This window comes from Eutrigla gurnardus (genome assembly GCF_963514095.1).
Source record: "Eutrigla gurnardus genome assembly, chromosome: 5".
NCBI lineage: Eukaryota > Metazoa > Chordata > Actinopteri > Perciformes > Triglidae > Eutrigla > Eutrigla gurnardus.
This window is the reverse complement of record NC_139919.1, coordinates 11,067,489-11,087,020: the sequence shown is the minus strand read 5'-3', so window position 1 is coordinate 11,087,020 and position 19,532 is coordinate 11,067,489. Positions and strand designations below refer to the sequence as shown.

Here is a 19,532-nt window from a genome sequence, read left to right as displayed (position 1 = left end):
CACATGTTCTCTGTGCTACACGATGTAGGGACAGCAGCAGCGTTTCCCCTAGAATCACTTCATGACCTCTCACAGCAGTATTAATAATCAAGCTATCGAAGTTAATTCCACTTTTGTTTCACTGTAAAGTCACTATGGATAAGTTATAAGATGAATATGTATCCCAAAAAACATTTTAAATCCGGCCGGCTGCTGACCAGGTGAAACTCTATTCCCTTATCAAATTAATTTGTTAATATTACATAAAGTAGTTGTTCATCTTTACTGGCTCCTGCTGGTGAGAAGGCCAATAATATCATCACTGATTTTTTGAGTAATTTAAGTCAAAGTACAAGTTGTACTGTAATGTTTTCTATGGCAACATCGAAATAGATCGAGGCATTTTACATTTCCTGCAAATTAAATTAAAATATATTAATTCAGATTAAATAATGAGATTAGATTTTGTGCAATCCACTGAATTAGATTAAATTTATTATGACATGAATGCAACAATCTAGTAAATCCTCTATCTTTCTCATAAACATACGTCTGATTTGCTCATTGATTTCCAACATGTTCATAATGTAGCCTAAGTCAAAGTTGACACTCAAAGTTAAAGAGATCTATACAAATCTGCGAAATACAAAAAACAACAGACCATGTCAATATTTCACTATTCAAACAGTACTGCTATGTTTTTGGCTCCATTGAAATTGAACACAGGAAGGAAGTCCTGAAAGTTCATCGATTTGTTCCCAAATTCGATCTGTTATCTAACAGTCAGGCCATTGAATTCAATTTTCTGGTTGATAAATAGGGATCATGGGTTTTTAATCTGTAATCCTGTACAATATCATGATAATATAAACTGTCGTATCATAAACATATTGTGGGTTTAAGCGATCAAAACTGTAAGATCAAATGGTGATACATGAGGGGTGGGAGAGGGTGTGTGTGTGTGTGTGTGTGTGTGTGTGTGCGTGTGCGTGCGTGCGTGCGTGTGTGTGTGTGTGTGTGTGTGTGTGTGTGTGGCCTGTATTTCTATACATATGAGCATTTAAATGCAAGCAAATCAAAAAAAGTAAACGTAAGGGGTTTTTGTTTTTACTGTTAGAATTTAAGTTAAAATTTCAGGAATAAACTAAGAGCATGTCAGTAAACCATCAGTGCTCCTGTGTTCATACTGCATGAATGTGCAGATGCCAGTGTAAACACTCTGACACAACAGTGTGTTGAAGCAGAAGTGTGTTTTATAGTTGAACTACCTGTTGGGTCGGTGTTGGTTTCTGCCGAGCTTGTTGGGCAGATTGTTCTCACAATCACAGCGTGTTCACTCCAGGCTCTTTGGCAGGAAACCTCATCCCCCTTCTCTCATCAACCACACACACACACACACACACACACACACACAGTCCAGGATTTCTTTTCTGTCCTGTAAAATGAGAAACTGTAGCCTTCTTGCTCCACTTTCAGCCTGGGTTCAAATTTCCATGCAAAATTTCATTTTCGTTCCTCTCCCACAAAATATTCAAACTAATTTAATTGGCCAATCAACGCCTCTTACTGGTTAAATCAGCCAAAATAAGTGCATTCTTGGAGCAGAAGAATTTGGTCAAACTAGCTCAAACTTTTGTAGACCTTGCCTCATTTATTTCTCCTGAAAAGAAGAAGAAGAAATGTCCTTCATTTCAAAGAATTATTTTTACATCCGACTTGAACTAAAAAGTAGAATTTGCCTTTGTGTTTTCTCTCCTTTGATGGGCTTTTGGCAGCTCAAGGAAGAAGTGATTGCTTTGTGGTTTCTGAAGGAATGACAGTAAATTTTGTTGAATTTATTATTTATTCTGCATACTTCTGCGATGGCTGACCACTCTTCTAAATTGTATGTCACACTGTACACATCATTTCAACCTTTTTAAGGCACTCAGCCCCAAGACCACTATTGAAGACATAATTCCTGAAAAAATATACAGTAGACTGCACAGAAGAAGTGGAGGTAGTCATCATGACATCACCCATTGGTTTGTGGACTCGGGTTTTGAAACCTCGAGTTTGGCATCATGGATTTTTTTGGGCAACAAGTGAACATATTTGTACAGCAGAGAGAAGTTTAAGCGCTTCAGCTTTGCCTTAAATTTTCAGAATTAGAGGTTGCTGCCTGTAAAATATATATTATTATTAATCCTTAAACAGCAGGGACATTTCGTTTTTGGCAATATTACTCAAACAAGAGGAAATAATGCATTTGTTGAAGATGAAACAGATACAAATTCTGTGTATTTGGGGCTCTTGTGAGTACTAGACAATCAAGTTGGTTTTGATGTTTTCAAGGAATTTTTTTACAGTTGGAAAAAACAGAACATCTTTGAGTGAGTGCTGACTGCTGAGATCACATCCTTTTTACAAAAAGTGATCACAGGGAAAAGGGACAATGAAATGACATCACCATTTATCTGTTCAGCCCATGATGCCATTCGGCTCACATGTCCACCCCCCTCCCCTCCCTACAACGTAATTGTTCCACATTTGTCCCTGAATGTTCGTGGATAGCAGCAGCTGATTCCAGCAATATCTATTGTAATCCCAGTGCTTCCTTACATCTTTTATAGTCCATCTCCGGCTCCCTGCTGACAGAAATACATGTAAACAAAACCTGAAAACAAAAGCAAACCGTCGCCCAATACCCCCTGCTCCGTCTGCACCATTGTATAACTCGGCTTCCTCTGTGAATTTGGACCCCAGACGTACAGCAGCCTCAAAACACACGCAAGTCAACTTTAACTTATGACAACAATATGTTTATTTCTGTAAACATGGCGGTTATATTGGCAGCAACACACAAACACCTTCACATTCCGTACAGTAAGTCAAAATAGCTTCATAGATACAAAGAGAGAGGGAGATAGGAGAGGGGAAGTGTGTGAGGACGAGGTGGCAGGGTCATTTTGTCCAGGAGAAACAAGGTCAGCGCAGAGCTTCAGGCTTCCAGGAGATTCTGTCATCAGTCTCAGTCCAACACCGATCCATGCTCGGCCGGAAGACCCTCCTCCTGCCTCCACTGTGCGATACGTAGCTTGAACCATTTCTGGAGGACACAAATAAACAAAAAAGAACAATTACAATGGGTGTTGTTAGAAACGGGGAACAGGAGGTTTTGTTCCGAAACAAACTGCTGCCGAGTCTGAAACGCGAGAGCGATGAGGTAACGGGTCCGGCTGAAAGAATACAGCCATGACATGAATATTCCTGAGAAGTTACACAGGTGGAGATCTTGTATTGTCAAGAATGACTTGAATAATATACTCCAAATTCATTGTTATACTTTCCTTATTGGAAGTACATGAGACACTAAAACTATCATGGTGCAATTTAAAGACCTGTGAAATATTTTAACTGGTGTCTATTACAGTTTGTTTTGAAGTAACTTGAGCATTACAGCCTCAGTAGTCGCCAGCCTGGCTAACAACTTTAGTCTTGTTTATAAATGTAGGGTAGGCCCTACTACAAATACATGTTTTCAGAGTATGAAGATGTCATAACACCTGCTTGGATGAAGGATTTTTTTCTCTCTCGGAGACGAGCGAGAATCTCATGTCTGTGCAATGAGAAGGTGTAATCAGGACATAAACTACCTTAGCACATTAGCACTATGGGGATAGCTAGCTCTTTGAGGTTCAAAACACCAGCAGTAAACGTGCTGCTTCCAGCCTATTTATAAAGGCATGTTAAAGATAGCATGTTAGCAAGCTCAATCATCAACATGTAACTCACAAAGTAACTTAGCATAAGCATGTTAACTTGCCTAAATTATCATTCATCTTAACTGCTGCTGAATTTTACATATGTTAGCATTTAGCATTTCAGTATTATAATGTTTGTTGAATTCAGCATGTTAACATAAACTGCAAATTTAACATTTAGCATGTAATATTTAGCATTTTAACATTGGCATATTATCATCCATGCAAACCGCTATTAAGGTAAGTTGAAAAAGTTAGCAAGTGACATTTTGCATTTATCATCCTCTCAAGTATCATGAACCAATTGGCATGTGTTCACATGCTAATGTTTAGTGTATTTGTGTGCTTAGATGGCACATAGGTATGCTAATGATTAGCATGTAACGTTATGCTTGGGTATGACATAAACATGTGTTTTGTGTAGCATGGGCCTGTCATACCAAGGGCACATAGAGTTTTGCCGATAATGGAAACATTTACAGGATGGCTGAAAGTTATGTTTTGGCATCCAAAACACCAAATGATGGTGGTTTGGATGGTTTGAGTCTGAATATCATTTTAGACAATAGGCATGTCTGTATACCAGCTGTTTTCAGTTGTGTTAAACATCTTTTTCTTTCTGTGACCAGAGCTATCATCAATACAGAAACCCCAAATATAAAATCTATGATTAAAAGAGTCATTATCTGTAGCTATGTTTCCCTTCTGACTTTCATTATCTTCATAATCACATCCCAGTCACATTTTCTCGTTGCATGTAAGTGTGGTCAGTGACTCATAGAGACACAGCAGTGACCCCGAGGCTAAGTTGTATCAGGCAAACCACAAAAGACGAATGTTTCCATCCCATTTTAACAGACCGCTCAGCCAATAACTGTTCCACTGAAACTCTGACCAGATGATGACTGCGCTGGGCGCCTCCACAGACACACACCCGTGACCCAGCACATTGCTGTGTTGTGCTTCGTGTTGTCAAGGTATTCACAACAACGCTGACATCATCTCGATAACACCAAGGGGAAAGGGAGGGAATTCAGAACGGCGGCGTTAAGACACAAGACCCCGACTGGCTTTGTGAGACACGCGCCCGGCAGGAGGGATGGTTTCCATATTTTGTACTGAAAACACATGAGATTCCCATTTGGAGGCATCTGGGTTTGCACTTAAAGACTAAATCAATTTGAGAACTGCTATCTGAAATTAGCTGTTCTTCTGTTCTCTTCTTGGCATTCTACATTTGTGTAGCTCATTTCTATGATGATGATGATGATGATGATGATACAAGGCAAACATTTTTGGAGAAAAGTTACAAAAGTTAGACCATTAGATATTTCTCAACTAAAGAAGAGCCAGGCTATCAGTCTTTAAACTTACATTTTCTTAACCAGGTTTTGAGTGGAAGTCAGTGGTTCTGTACTTTGTTTTGTTTATGGTTCTTTTTCAAAGTGGAAAAGATGGTTAAATGTCTTGAAAAAGCATTACAAACATGCCACTTCAGAAGAAAAATAACATTTAAAATGCTGGCCAATAAAACGGTGCTTGTGTAATTTATTTTTACCGATTGACTAGCACTGGATAAGGTAAGGAGGTCTCTCAAACTACCTTTCTGGCTGCAGGACTGAACACAAATAAAATGGTTTATGAAAAGAGCTCAAACATGCCACACAGAGGCTGAAGCACATGATTGTTAATGTGAACCAGGGAGTGGTAGCCGGGGTGTGTTTCTGCACTAAACCTTCTTCAATGAGAAGGTTTGTTAACAATCAATGTGAGGGGGGCAGGAAGAAAGAAAAAAAACCACATCAGCTGGAAATGAAGTCAGGCCTTTTGATGAGAGGCCAGACCTTTACCTCACCCTGGACCAGGCCTGCCCTGTCAGGTTGGCCCTCCCACCTTTGTATACTGTGAATGGAAACAGTCACTAACACTGGAGGGGGAATTAGGACGCAGTGTAGTGCAGTTTTAGTTTATCTAACATTTTTCATAGCTGGTTAGCAGGCAGAAAAAAGCTGAATTCTAAACCTTGGTGGAAGGAGCCGAATAATGAAACACTTCTGCTGGGGTTTGGTTGGAAGTTAGCCAAATCAGGTGGGAATCTTTCAATCCAGCTGGAATGAAAAACTAACCTTTTTAACCCTTTTAGATCACATCGCCGGCAATGTTGTGCATCTATTTAACAATATATGCCGATATTTTTAAATAATTTTAAGGCGAGTATGGACAAGAATGATTACACCTACCAGTAATCCATTCAACCTACTATGGGTGTATGAGTATCATATAAAGAACGATTTGAGAAAATCAGATCCTACTGACCTGGACTCTATACACTAACAATGGTACACACTGTTTACTTATCATGAGGAGTACTCAAGTGACATCATACTATTGAGTTGCATTATGGGAACAGTAGGATCCAGGGTTATTGGAGCAGGATTTATACTAGGGATTAAAAAATCAAGAAATCTCAACCTCTATTTCGTCTATTTTGACCTTTCTTTAATCCGCCTCTCTCAAGTTACCCTACCTTAAGGAAATGCAATACCACTTGATGGAGAAAGCCCTGTAAGCATTGAGGCTGAAACGTGTTTCTCTGGGCTGCACATAGATCCACATGCCCTGGTGAATCCAGAGGAACTGGTTTGTGCAGTTGAAATGGAAAAACGGTCAACTGCATGCATAAGTTATTAAAGTGTTTGCACTGGGTGAGTTGATTATGAAGAGGACACACCTTCCATGACATGTTACATCTTAACCTGTCAGCCTCCCGAACACAAACAGGAGCAGGAATTTGCCTATGAGACCTGACGTCAAATCAAATGACAGAATTTGCATATCGGGTTTCACCTTCTGTTGAATACAGCAAACAGTCATGTTGTTATCCCTGCCAGGCCTGGAAAGAGCTTTTTTAATGACTAAAAGAGACATTTACTCTTCAAAAACGCATAATATATGGCGACTGAAATTCTTGGAGTGCTTCCACAATGATGCATCTATGGGAGGAATGCTGCTGAAGCTGCCTGCAGAGCTTCAGTGCACTTTCAACATGTTGTTATCGGCGCTCTGAAGTTTCTCATCTGGCTCCTGATGTGACAGTTGCACAGACTTTACAGTAAGACATTCCTCAGATAGAGAGGTGGTGGGAGTGTTAACATGGGGGAGAGATTGAATACCTAAGTAATAATGTGATGTTTTATATAATTGGCAGTTTTTCTACTTCAATTAATGACTATAAAAGTGGTCTTCCCTTGTCTCTTTCTTTTTGCTTAACAATCGCTGTCCGGTGGCTCTTTCCTGCCAGAGTTGTGGATGTTGTGTTTCTGGTTTGATTTGAATGATGATGGGTTTAATTATAAGCTCCAGAGCTGCAATGACCAGTGAGTTAATTGATTATTTGATGGAGCGGAAATTTTGAGAATTCAGTGAGTCAGTTGCTTTTCCTCGTCTTATCATCAGATTGCATTGAATATGTTTGTGTTTTGAACTTTTGTCGGACTAAATAAGACATTTTAGAGATATTTTTTGATGTTACGTAGACCAAACGATTAATGAGAGAATTGAGTTAATTGATTATGAAAATAATTATTATTTGCATCTTGGGATTTCCTACATCCTTATCATCCTTAACTGTTGATCTTCTAATTAATCGATTATGGTCTATGGAATATCAGAAAAAGTGTAAAATGCCCATTACAATGTCCTAAAGCCCAAAATGATGTCTTCAGATTGTTTGTTTGGTCTGACCAGCAGAACAAATCCCAAATGTATTCATAATACTGTCACATTGACAAATAAAAGTAACAAAACCTCAGATTTGAGAGGTTGAAACCAGGGAATGTTTGGGGCATTTTGTTTAAAAATTTCCATAAACGTCTAACTGGTTATTAAAATAGTTGCTGGTTCATTTTCTGGTGATCAACTACAATAAACTTTCTGCTGCATATTATGAGCCAAAAACAACATGTTTTTTCAGTTATTTTCTCTCTCCTGGTAAATTCAATGCAGCTCAGTAAAAAAAAATCACCCACATTTGACCAAATATGAAATCAGCATAAACACAAGCAGAGAAAGTGACCACATATGAAGCTCAAACTTTGCCAACAAAAGTGGCGTCACAGTCCTAGCCTGGCTGTTTGATTGACGGATGATGTTTCCTCTTTAAACGTTGAGCCACGAATCAGTGTTCTCAGTGTGAGAATGGACTACAGCAGCAGGAAACTCAACTCTGACGTGACTTCATGAGGAAAAACAAGCAGGAGCTGCTCCGGTGACGATCAATGGGGCGCAGCTGCCTCTGTGGTCACCGTTTACACTCAAATGGGGATTATTTCATCACGGTGACATTTTAACACAGATACATTAGCCAGAATGACACTGAGCACTGACGCCGTTCACAGACCTGCTCCATCCACCGCTGCAGGAGCAGCTCCAGGTTTGATACCGCAGATATAACCTTGTTTGCTATGAGAAAATAAAAACCTGTTCCTGCAGACAAATATTCACATGATGACTGTATTATTTCCTCAGAAGTCTTCTGACACTGACGGACTGATGGTGATGCTGAAAGCACTTGTAAAACGTTCTTGACACTAAGTTGTGATACCATAAAGTCAAGTCGCATGTTGTTGTTCCTGTGCTGAAAACTTCTGTACAACCTCTAATAAAAAAGCACATTTACTAAAGTACTGCACTTTAGTACAATTTTCCTCAAGTGTTTTTTTTATAAGGAATAAGCTGCTTTTTCACTTAATGGTTAAGAGGGAGTTCTCACTGTCTATATATGGATACATGTCATGATATAGACATATAGGACAAATATCACAGCCCCTACAGGACTAAGGGGAACCAGAGAGAATCCTAAAAATACCTTAAATAAAAGTGAAATCACAATAACAAATAAAACAATCTCACTTTTCAGCATCAGAGGTGGTTTCAGTTTCCATAGGAACATAACTTTTAGAAACCCCGCGCTCTTCTGGTTCAGGACAAGCCCAGAGCGACATGATGAATAGATTTCAGCATAGAAACCGACACATCTGGATTTGTAAACATGGGAACCATCATCCCACACAGACCGGGACGGGGAGCCCACTGACACGTTATTACGTTACTACTCACTTGCGTGTCCTCCTCTGACAGCTCGCACTCCGCAGCGATCAGCATGAGCGTCGTCCCGTCCGGATGCCTGGTGACTGTTTTGAAACTGTTCTCCAGCACTTTGAGCTGCTCCTCCGACAGCTTCATACACTCCGTCGACTTAAAAGACATTATTCCTATTCGCTGCTGCTCCTCGGTTCGGTTCAGCTTCAGCCCTGCTGGGAGCGAGACGTGCGCAGCTGGACGCGCAGAGCGGGAGATGGAGAGGCTCGGAGCGGCGGCGGCTCTCTGGCAGCTCGGCGGGAGTGCGCGGATGAAGTGGAGGCGGTGTGCGCGTGTGTGTGTGTGTGTGGGTGTGAATGTTTGGAGGTTTTACTACTGTCAACAGTACGTCACGGGGCCGTTCCCACCAGCAGGGCCCTCCTCCAAACATCCCAGTTAAAGGGGTTATTGGACGATGGCCGCAGTAACTACTGGGAGGCTGATCACGTGGAAATGATCAGCAAATTAACTTTGTTGGCCTGCAGTTTTATCACAAGGAAATACTATAAAGTGAAGTATTACTACTGAAAACCACACGTATAAAATATAATAGGCCTAATATTAGAACAGTAATCCCTATGTGTATACATTTTATATTCTTTCCAATTCTAGTGGTGTTAAGGTCTATTTTTTAAGTTGCTTTTTAGATAAAAGTCAATGAAAATTATTGTGTGATTGATTTTAAAGGACAGGTTAGGCTTTTGATGTCATAAACATACAAATATTTAAAGGAGTATTTCATATTTTGGATAATATTTTTTCACTTTCTTGCTGAGAGCAATAGCATAAAGACTTGAAGCAGGGAAGAGACCACTCTCATTAAATACCACCGCCGCATCAATCAAATCCCTTTTGTGTGCAAATTAAACAAATAAGGTCACATGTGTTAATAAGTGATATTTTGAGATGCTTGTTGCTTTCTAAAAGCCAGGCTAGCTGTGTCTGCTAGCCACGTTTGTGCTAAGCTAAGCTAATCACCTTTTAGCTGTCTGGCTCTGAAACACAAGCAGAGTGGTGACACTCAGCAAAACTCAAGTAGGCCTACAGAAAACAAGTAACAATTCTTAAGATAAAATAAATGCCCTAAAGGATAAAGGTCTCTAGACAAGTACACATGTGAATCTTATGTAACAGCAGACAGTCAAAATTACTACTATTACTAAATCACATACTAACTCACTGGTATTAAGTAACAGACATCGTTTATGTCCCACTAGGATTATAGAGGTATGTTTCTTTTTGCCACCTTAATCTCTCCGATTGTGTTCATGAATCGTATCCGCTCGTTACTCAACATGTTGAGTGACTCCAGGATCCAACAGGACGCACCTGACCAAGCAGGCCTGCAAAGATAAGACACCCATTTTTAAATCATAAACCTCCCTCCCTCCCTCCCTCTCACGCACACACACCCTTGAAATGCTTTCCTCCCCGGTGGATGTTATGATGCAGTTTTCACTGCGGCGTGCTGTAACGGCGGAGCATTTACAGGACTTACTGGGCTGACTTTGATGAGATTGATGCCGACTGTTGTGGTGAGTCTGCAGCAAAGGAAACATCCTGACCAAGCATGTCGAGTTTCACGTGGTCCAAACAGTAAATACGGGCCCGATGATCCACCCCAGCTCACAACACACAGTTCCTTTTGATGCTATCTTTGGATTCTGATTAGACCCGTAATTATGTGGTAGCCTACTCTCACTGACATGAGCGATTGCAAAGCTTGCTGGGGGATTTCCTCTTGGCTGGATTTCTGGTGGCAAATAATATCTCGCATACGCAAATCTCACCGTTAACACCAACAGCAAGCTAGCCCTGCCCCAAATATATCATGCTTCATTAACCTTTAATGCGCAGTTGTTATTATTGTTGTGGATCTACGTGTTCAAGTGTTTGCTTACAATCCTGAGGTTTTACTCCTTGAGTTTGATTGGGAAAAGTGATCTTTTTCAAATCAAGACTGCTCTTTCCAACAGGATTATAGTGTTGTTTATTTGTAATGAACAACATAATCAGAGCCAATTTGAAGAAATCACACCAAGATGCAAAGCTTTATGGGTTTAAGACACCAACGAAAAGAAGGAGATGGGATAAAAGGCCTGGAAGTCTAAATTAACATTTTACCACCCACTGCTCCACTTGCAGGACACCAGCACCGGCCAACAGTGGAATAAATAATTTAAAACCTTATTTCCAAATCATAATAATAATCCATCTGTTTTAAGACCAGGTTCACCAAACCAAACAAACGATAGACCACGAAACAAGCCAGAATAAAACAGTTTGTGTATATTAATTACTGGTTTTCTATGTTTGATTTGAAATTATACAAACTAGAAACCCGTTTAGCAGAAAGAAGCTGACAGACATTCCACAAGCATGTGAGCACAGGAATACATACATACTTTAGGCAGCTCAGATGATCAACAAAATGAAATCAGCTGATGCTTTGGCCATAAATAAAGAATAAAGAATTTTAAGTTGGGAAAACGTGGACTTCATAACAAACTTCATAAAGAGTCGTGTCACACTCGACCGCCATGTGGAGGTTGTCTATACACACAAATCCCTGACCTGACGACGCAGCATATGGTGATTCTGATGATAACAAGCTGTCAGTTTATGGCAGACAAACATAATATGCAGTTGTGACCAACACAGGAAAACGTCCCGTACGTGACACTGCTGCCGCCGCAGCTGATTGGCTGCTGCCGATCGCCCAGGTCGTAATCAATGATAAGAAAGGTAAATCCTACCTGGGGGATCCAAAGTTCACACCGATCAGATGTCTCATGTTTCTGTAAACGATGTTAAGTAAACTTTCTTTCACTATTTCAACAAGTCTTTAAATCACTACCACGTGTTGCACGACTACCTGAAAGTATGCAAAAGGTATTTAAAATAAGAGAGAGACAATATAACATGAGAGGAATGTTCATGTTGAAGAAGAACCAGCTCAGATATAATATAATCTAATATATGAAATATAATATTTCTGTTGAAGTGGTGAATTTATGGAATGATTGAACAAACATTTTAAAAGAAATATGATCAGAATGGCATTTGAGCCATGGTATGGTACATACTGTTGTAAAAAATAAAAAATGTTATTTGCATTTAGTGTTACTATGTTCTCTTATTTGCAAGTGTACTGTTTAGCAGAGAGTAATCTTTATCTTTTTCCATCAAATTGTGTAATTACTTACAGACAAAATCAAGCTGTCATATTTAATCTATTAATAATAAACTTTTATTAGTTGGACCAACTAATAAAAGTTTATTGAACTGATGTACCAATAAAGATTTAAACTGTACAAAACCAAATCAAAGAGGAAAGAGTTACTGTTCAGGGCAGTTTCACTGAGTAACTGGTTTTATTCACCAACTTGTAAACAATGTTTCTAAATAATAATACAACTATAAGGAATGTTAAGAATAACAGAAACTTGCTTTCCTTTTTTCCGGACTAAAAAGGACAGAAAAGTGAGTCTCCGGCGCTCGTATCACACAGGAGGAGTATATTTTGGCAACAATCGGTGTGAGGGTAGTGTGGTGTCTAAAACCTCTGAATCTCCACATAAATAAACACAGATAATCCGACAGACTGCTGACACGGTGGACAGGTCGGGAGTTTTCCTTCTACTGTAGGTTTGGGATAACAGGACTTATAAAGAGCCTGAAATAGAGAAGAGCCTGATAACAGTGAGTGGCTGAGACCCACCGGGGTAAAAATATCACAGGTCATGAACCTTTATTTCCAGCCGCTGCAGGAAGACTGAAGTCAGATTTATGCTTCTGCAGAGATGCATGTAAACATGTTTGCACTATGCACAGAAAGGTGTTATGGGTAATAAGAGGTAGAGAGGAGCCGACACGCACACCTCCCAAATCTCAAGCTGAGCGGATCAGACTTCCTATGAGGATGTTTTTGTTTTTTCATTTTTCATGCATATAGTTGAGGATAGAACAACAAGCGGTTTTCTTGACATTATGGCTGCTTCCTCGTGTACTTTACACTCTTGAAGTATTACAGAAACAACAGAGCCTGATCAGGAGCCGTGCCAAGCAACACTGCTGTAAAAGAACCTGCTAAACAGCTTTGATGATACTTTATCTGCAGGACGGTGTGCCAACTACTTTCTTTCTAACACAATCTTTTTATTGCTGACGGTTTTCCCGGTGAGTCACGTCATTGAAACACTGAACTGTATTTAGAAGAGTCCAGTCTTCTCTCACTAACACGGTTGTAGACTTTAAAAAGACTTGAGAGGTCGAGTCCACTTTGTTTTTGTCATCTGTATCTTTTTCTACTTTGTCGCTACTTTTACTGTTAAATTAACTTTTCTGAGGTTTCTCCTCTTTTGTCTTATTGTTGTTCATTCATCAGAATAAAGTCATCACTGGGTTTGTCTATTGTATGGAAATTATCCTTTACTTTTATCTGCAGAGAATATAATAAATAATTGTCTTATGCTGAAGGAGGAATTGTTGAAGTTATGACATGTGGTTCTTGTTGTTCTATACATCAGCATGACAACTATGTCTCACATTTGAACCTTTTAAGTCACATTTGTAACAACAGACTAAAAATGTACGTGGGTTTTATCAGGTTCACGATGTGTTCAAATTGGCGAAGCATAACTTTGGATAAAAATAAGCACCCTGTCTTCCCCCAGGTCGGGATTTCTGTTGGGAAAATAAAACGCCCCTGAGGTAATCGCACTCGTGACAAAGTCTGAATCACGATGATCCTGTGTGATCTTCCTGCAGCGAGACATGGGATCATCTCCTCTCGATCCGTAGGTGAGACGGATTATTGCAGCACACAGGCAGCTTGTCAAGGGTTGTTTTTACACGTAATTACAGAATCAATGTCAAAGAGCCGTCAGGGACGCTCATCACAGCAGCTCCTGTCCTTCCTCAGTCACAAACCAACAGCTGTGCATGAGACTTGGCATCTGTATTCCAGTCTGAGTCACAGGCTGATGTCATGATATCAGTACACTGATGTAACTGCATTAGCACATAGTCTATAAGTCAATACTATCTACCTGTGGATGTTCCTGCAAGAAAAAAACATTGACCTTAGACTATTTTCTAATATTTTTAAGTATTAACTAAGAATAACAAATTATAAACTGTTGTCAATATGAAGAATTCTACATAATTCCATTTTATGTCAATCTAAATGATTGTATATATATATATATATATATATATATATATATATATATATATATATATTAACATTTTTAGATGAGTGACAGTGATAACTAGGTAGGTCCAGGGTGATGCTATTTATAAAATACTTATTCAACAAATTCAAAGAAGTGATAACATTTTCAATCTGGGTGGGATTAAAGATTAAAGGTCAAAGGAGTTTTGGCAAAAAGATGTTTATAGTTAATCATTCCAAAGATAACTGGGTTAGGAATGTAGAACATCACAAATGTATAAATAGATTACTTTCCCAGTCAAAAATAAAGGCTACAAAAGTCAAGAGGTGATGTTTAAACACGGTGAAGAAAAGCCGGAGAAAGATCCAAGACAAACACTGGGTTTTGTTTTGAGAGAAGGAGCCTCGTCTTCCTCATGAGACAGTAAATCTGTGGACGATCTGATATGTACGGTAGGTTACTATTAATAAATCTCTGGGTCCTGTGGGAAACGGGGAAAACAACTCTGTCTGTGGTTGTCTCAGCAGCCGTGTCCTCTGTCTCCTCACCGTTTAACCCTCGTAATTCACAGAGGCTTGTTTTCATTAAAGAGAGGCCGCGAGTCAGGGCCGACGCCTGGAAGAGAGACTTCATTATTGGCCGAGGTTCGTGGTCGGCACATGGCCCTTACATAAGGCTCAGCTCACAAACTGCCCACCCACTCATCAGCTCCCTCGCCACACAAAAACATCTGGGAATGAAGACTCTAATTCACATTGACCTGGGAGAGGCGGGAACAAGGCTGCTGCCTTTACACACTGGGGACGTGACGAATAAATGACACGAAAATGAGAAAAACTGGCCTGCAAATATCATATGTGTAGGGCCTTTATTGGGCAAGAGCAGGAGTCTTTCCTTTAGCCCCGCCTCCCAGGCCTCGGTCCAGGCTCATTCGCATCAACGGAGAAAGGAAACTCTGGATACGTTTTACAACTATTAGGACCTATGATCAAATTAGGATCTCATTTTCCCAATGTAAGTCTACTGGGAACAGTCTTTTGGGTCCAATGGCATTACGTGACAGAATTGTAATTCCACCGTTTGGCAACGATGTTATATTTTCTCCAACGTCCAGCACTCTTGCTGAGGGCTTAGTTCAGACTCCAGAGCCTCCCTGTTTTTCTTTCATCACACAACGTGGTGGTTGATGCCTTTGTTCACGATTCGGAAAAGAAAGAAACATGTAATATTTCCGTTGTGTGAAAGTATTCAGTCAGCTTTAAATGACCGAGGCTGCCGGACCACTTCTGAAGGCAACGTGTTTACAGCCGTTGTGAATGACCACGAAGGTGGTGAGCAAAGCCAGCGTAGAGTCTCTCCTCAAAAGATATTAATGCTGTCAGATACACACAAATAACTGACAGAAGCAGCTGTGTGAAGAATGAAAAACGGGGAGTTTGAGAGAGTTCAAACCACCGCCTCAGTTTCCCATCACCACGGCCAATTATGACCCTGGCCATGTCAGCGGGATTGTCAGATTGTCCTTTTTGGACACTCCATCCTGTAAACCACCAATTCTGTAGCGTTCCCAGGCCAGGTGGAATATGCATTTGCTGCAGCATGTGCTGTACTGGGTCTGCCAATGTTTCCAAGATGTCAGTGCATGGAAGGGTCCAAAGACAGGCATCGAACTACCTCAACCGGTCACTTTCATCATGCACTGTTGCGTGCACATTAGCAGTACGAACTGAGCCTTTCATTCTTCAACAATGGCAACAAAAATTTTGTTGCTCTTTGGCTCAAACTTTGCTTCATTGGTACAACAAATCCAGTCTGTATTCATATCTAATCTGGTGCCATTATGGTGTTCCCCCACTGGGATGGGAACTCTCCACCATGGTAGTAAAAGAGCCATGTTGAACCCAAATAGGGACTCGGATGGCGACAGAGAGATTTCTATCTGGGTATTTCTGTTCTGTTGTTCTCAGGGAAACCTTCATAGAGGAAGTGTTCAAGACGTTTCAAACGACCAGAAAGGAAAACCAAGACGTGACAGCAGGAAACGACTTCCTGAGTCAGTTAGGGATCCAACCAATAGAGAGGAAGCACAACGCTTTAGAGGGGGCAGCATAAAGGCAGGATCTTTTACATAACTGGGCGGATTTATATGTTCCACGTCAAACACAGGGGGCCCTCAGTAGGTATCTACTTCTCTAGGGGAGGGTTGGAGTCCAACACTCTACTGGTGTTGCTGGCCAAGCACAACAGATTGAAGAAGTGGCACCTTTTTATGGAGGAGAGTTAAACTGAACTCCAAAAACAGAGCAGTTAAACCAGTATTTTGTCCATTTAGGCAGCACGAAAAAGCAGTAAGTCCTGCATATTCAAACATTTGTTTTACTCAAGTGTTGCTTAAACAAAGTTAGAAAAACTATTCACTCACACAAGTTGCCTTTTCACATTGGGCTCGTGAAACCAAGGGTGGTAGAATTAGAAGTTGCAAGACGGAAAAACGGCGTATTTTTTATGATTTCACATTTTAAAGAATAATTAAGCCAGATAAATGTAAAAATGCAACACTTTCTTACTTTCAGCGCTTTGTCCACACTACAACATCATTCTTCTCACCTAGAAAATGAGTAAAGTGGTCTAAAGAGTAGGAACACATTTAAAAAGTTATGGTCTGGCTTGAAGGCCACAATGAACAAGGGAAGCACTTGTGATGGATTAACTAAAAAAAAAGAAAGTTACTGAAAGTTTGAACCTCAAATTTTAACAGCTGTTACTGGCAGGGAAACATACTGCCAAGTCATTTAAGGTGAAGCTTAATAAAGTACACAGTAACTCGAAAGTCCAACATAATGTAAGGTGGTGCTAGGGGAGAGGGAGCCCTTGATCGCCCAGATGGGGCGCCTCTTATGGGCTGGAAACAGCAGCCGGCTGCCTCCATCTCCTAGATGACTTCCAGGTCTAATCGACCAGGAACACTGAAAAAGAGACAAAACAGCAACAACACACGGGCCCTGGCAGGGGCCCCGGGGCCGTCACAAAGGGGAAATAGTGAGGGCCGTGAGAAAACCCCTTGAAGTGGTTCTGCATGTCGTTCAAGTTGAAGATCCGGGCCCACCTTGAGGAGAAATGCTCATCAAAATATCCTCAGCTGGCCTTTTCCTTTGCTTCCTACCGAGCCTGAATGCTCCATCAGGAGGTGGAGGTTTCGGGCCGGCGTGGGCCTCGCTGCGTCAAGCTGCGGCAAAGCTGAACAAACATCAGTGTTTGTGTCCGTCACAAAGATAAAGAGACACGATGAGAGCTGAACACACTAACGATGCTCTGACAGACGGGTGTTATGACACCAGGCTTTTTGTTTGTGCTCACGGAAACGTCCACTTCTGGTTTGAACTGCAGGCAGTGAACTCGACACGATCCATCTCAAAATGATACGGTCTCCTTCGTGGAGACAAAACATGCAAACCACATTTGAGAAAACCACATTTGTGCTCCTTCTGTCTACTGTAGAAAGTCTGGAGGAGAAGCAGGCGTTGCTGAACCACAGGGATGAAAGCACATGAGGTCCTTATCTGGCCACGGACTCACATATTTTCCCTCAACTACAGTAAGAAGTGCTCTCTATTTTGACTGCAGCCCGCGACTATCTGAAGTATATCCGGTGTAACAATACTCCATTGTTTGCGTACAGGACAAACACCAGCCAACGGTAGACTCCTGTAGGAACTCCCAGAGTGCCGAGCGGTGTATCACTGGCGGATAACCTAAGGGAGCACGAGACCGGAGCTGCGTACGAGTCCAACAATCCTGAGAAGAGGAGCGGAGGCATGGGGGGGTTGTCTTCTAACGGCTGGCTCAGATCACAAGCAGAAGTCAGTAACTGGAGGAAATTAACCTTTTGTTGGTTATTTTTGATTCCATATCAATAAAGGGCAGATAGATTGCCATTAAACACACATCTCTTTTTCTCCATCTCTTTAGTCCTGGTTGATAGACTCCGTGTTTCTGCTCTTCTCACCTCCACCACGGAGGTTGTGTTTCAGGTTGTTGGTCAGAGGAAAAACGACAGCATGGGGAGAACAAGAACCCGTTTGATCAAAATCATGGGGCAGATACACAAATCATTTTTCACTTTAACACTGCTAGATGGAGCATTGGCGGAGGTCTGTGCTCCTGAGTGCCTTTCTAGTTCATCATTTATTTACCCAGATAGTCTCTTATGCTACAAAACAAAACCCTCCAGATGCCAAAATGAACATTTATCACTGAATAAGGACAGAAATGAAGGCAGCTCCTTAGTGAAAAGCCTTACTGTTCAGGGAGTAAGTGGTAAAGAATGAGGTAGCTCTAATGAGCAGCAATAGCTGCAAACCTCAAAAACTCAATATGTAAAGACGAAGGTAAGTCATGGAGCATGAATCACAGCGGCCATGCACACCAGGTTGTATGCAGGACAAGCAGAAATTGCTGTAATTCAACATCAAAATCATAACCAACACTGAGACACTGTCAGTCAAAGAACGACCCAAATGTTATGGATGTACAGTAGAGCTGCATGTATTATTAGTGCAAAGTATATTAATTCTCCACACAACAAACATAAAACCGTCTTAGGAGGTCGTAAACACGGGAATGTTTCAAGCCCTCCCACGTGATGTGAAGCTCTAAACACATCACAAGAATTAACTCCAGAACAGATGAAGAAAAAGGACGTTATGATTTATGTTTGAAGCTCTCTGTGATTGGAATCATCTACTTGTAAAGATTGGATCCATATGATCGTTCCACGCATTCAAAACTTCCCCGTCTGCTTATAGAATCAGTCGTACATACTGCATTTTATTTGTGATCCATCTAATTATATATATTTTTTTTTGTTGTTGTTGCTTTTTTCATATTTTTTTCACATTATTTTTCCATTTTGTGTTGTGAGATTGCCCTCGAGGACCTCCTAGAAAACATGTTGGTGCATCACAAGGGATTATTCCTGAAAAAGAGATTTGCCACATATTATTCTACTTCTGCTCTGATTGCGGTTTTAACTCCTTCACCACTTTTCGCTGCTTGTCGTTTTGATTATTACCAACAGCAATCAGAGATGGTAAAATGCTGTAGGTCAAATGTGCAGCCAGACGGGGAAAGTGTGACTTCACGATCATGAATGTATAAAGAAGGTCTGTGGTAAGAAGGAAAGTTGGATGAGGTGGGGGAAGGGGCGTTGGACACACTGGAGGTGGGTGTGTGAAGGGTTGGACCAGTCACAGCTGGAGTTTAAATGGCAGAGCAGCACTCACTTGTGGTGTGTTGTGTGAAAAAGAGACAGGCTCATAAAGCAGTGCTGGTGACGGACTTGAAAACCAAAGCAAAGCTCGGAGCTCGATTTCTTACGGCCGGTGCACATGTGCGAGTGTGACGAACATCTGGCATCACGAGTCACACTGCTTTTAGATTTGTAAGAGCATGTCAACGATTCCGCTTTCAAGCACTAGAAATGACTTTTCCGACG

General features: G+C 40.9%; 2 protein-coding genes across 2 annotated transcripts in view; one reads left to right on the top strand and one right to left on the bottom strand.

Moving 5' to 3' along the window:
* srp72 (signal recognition particle 72) overlaps positions 1–19,532 on the top strand; it is a 236,942-nt gene that overhangs the window by 35,729 nt on the left and 181,681 nt on the right. The window lies entirely within an intron of this gene.
* Positions 2,759–9,170, bottom strand: hopx (HOP homeobox). The gene is made up of 2 exons (XM_084009020.1): positions 8,841–9,170; positions 2,759–3,067 (listed from the first exon to the last, which is right to left on the bottom strand). Exons 1-2 carry the CDS (start codon positions 8,988–8,990, stop codon positions 2,990–2,992), a joined length of 228 nt encoding a protein of 75 aa, XP_083865146.1. The 5' UTR covers positions 8,991–9,170; the 3' UTR covers positions 2,759–2,989.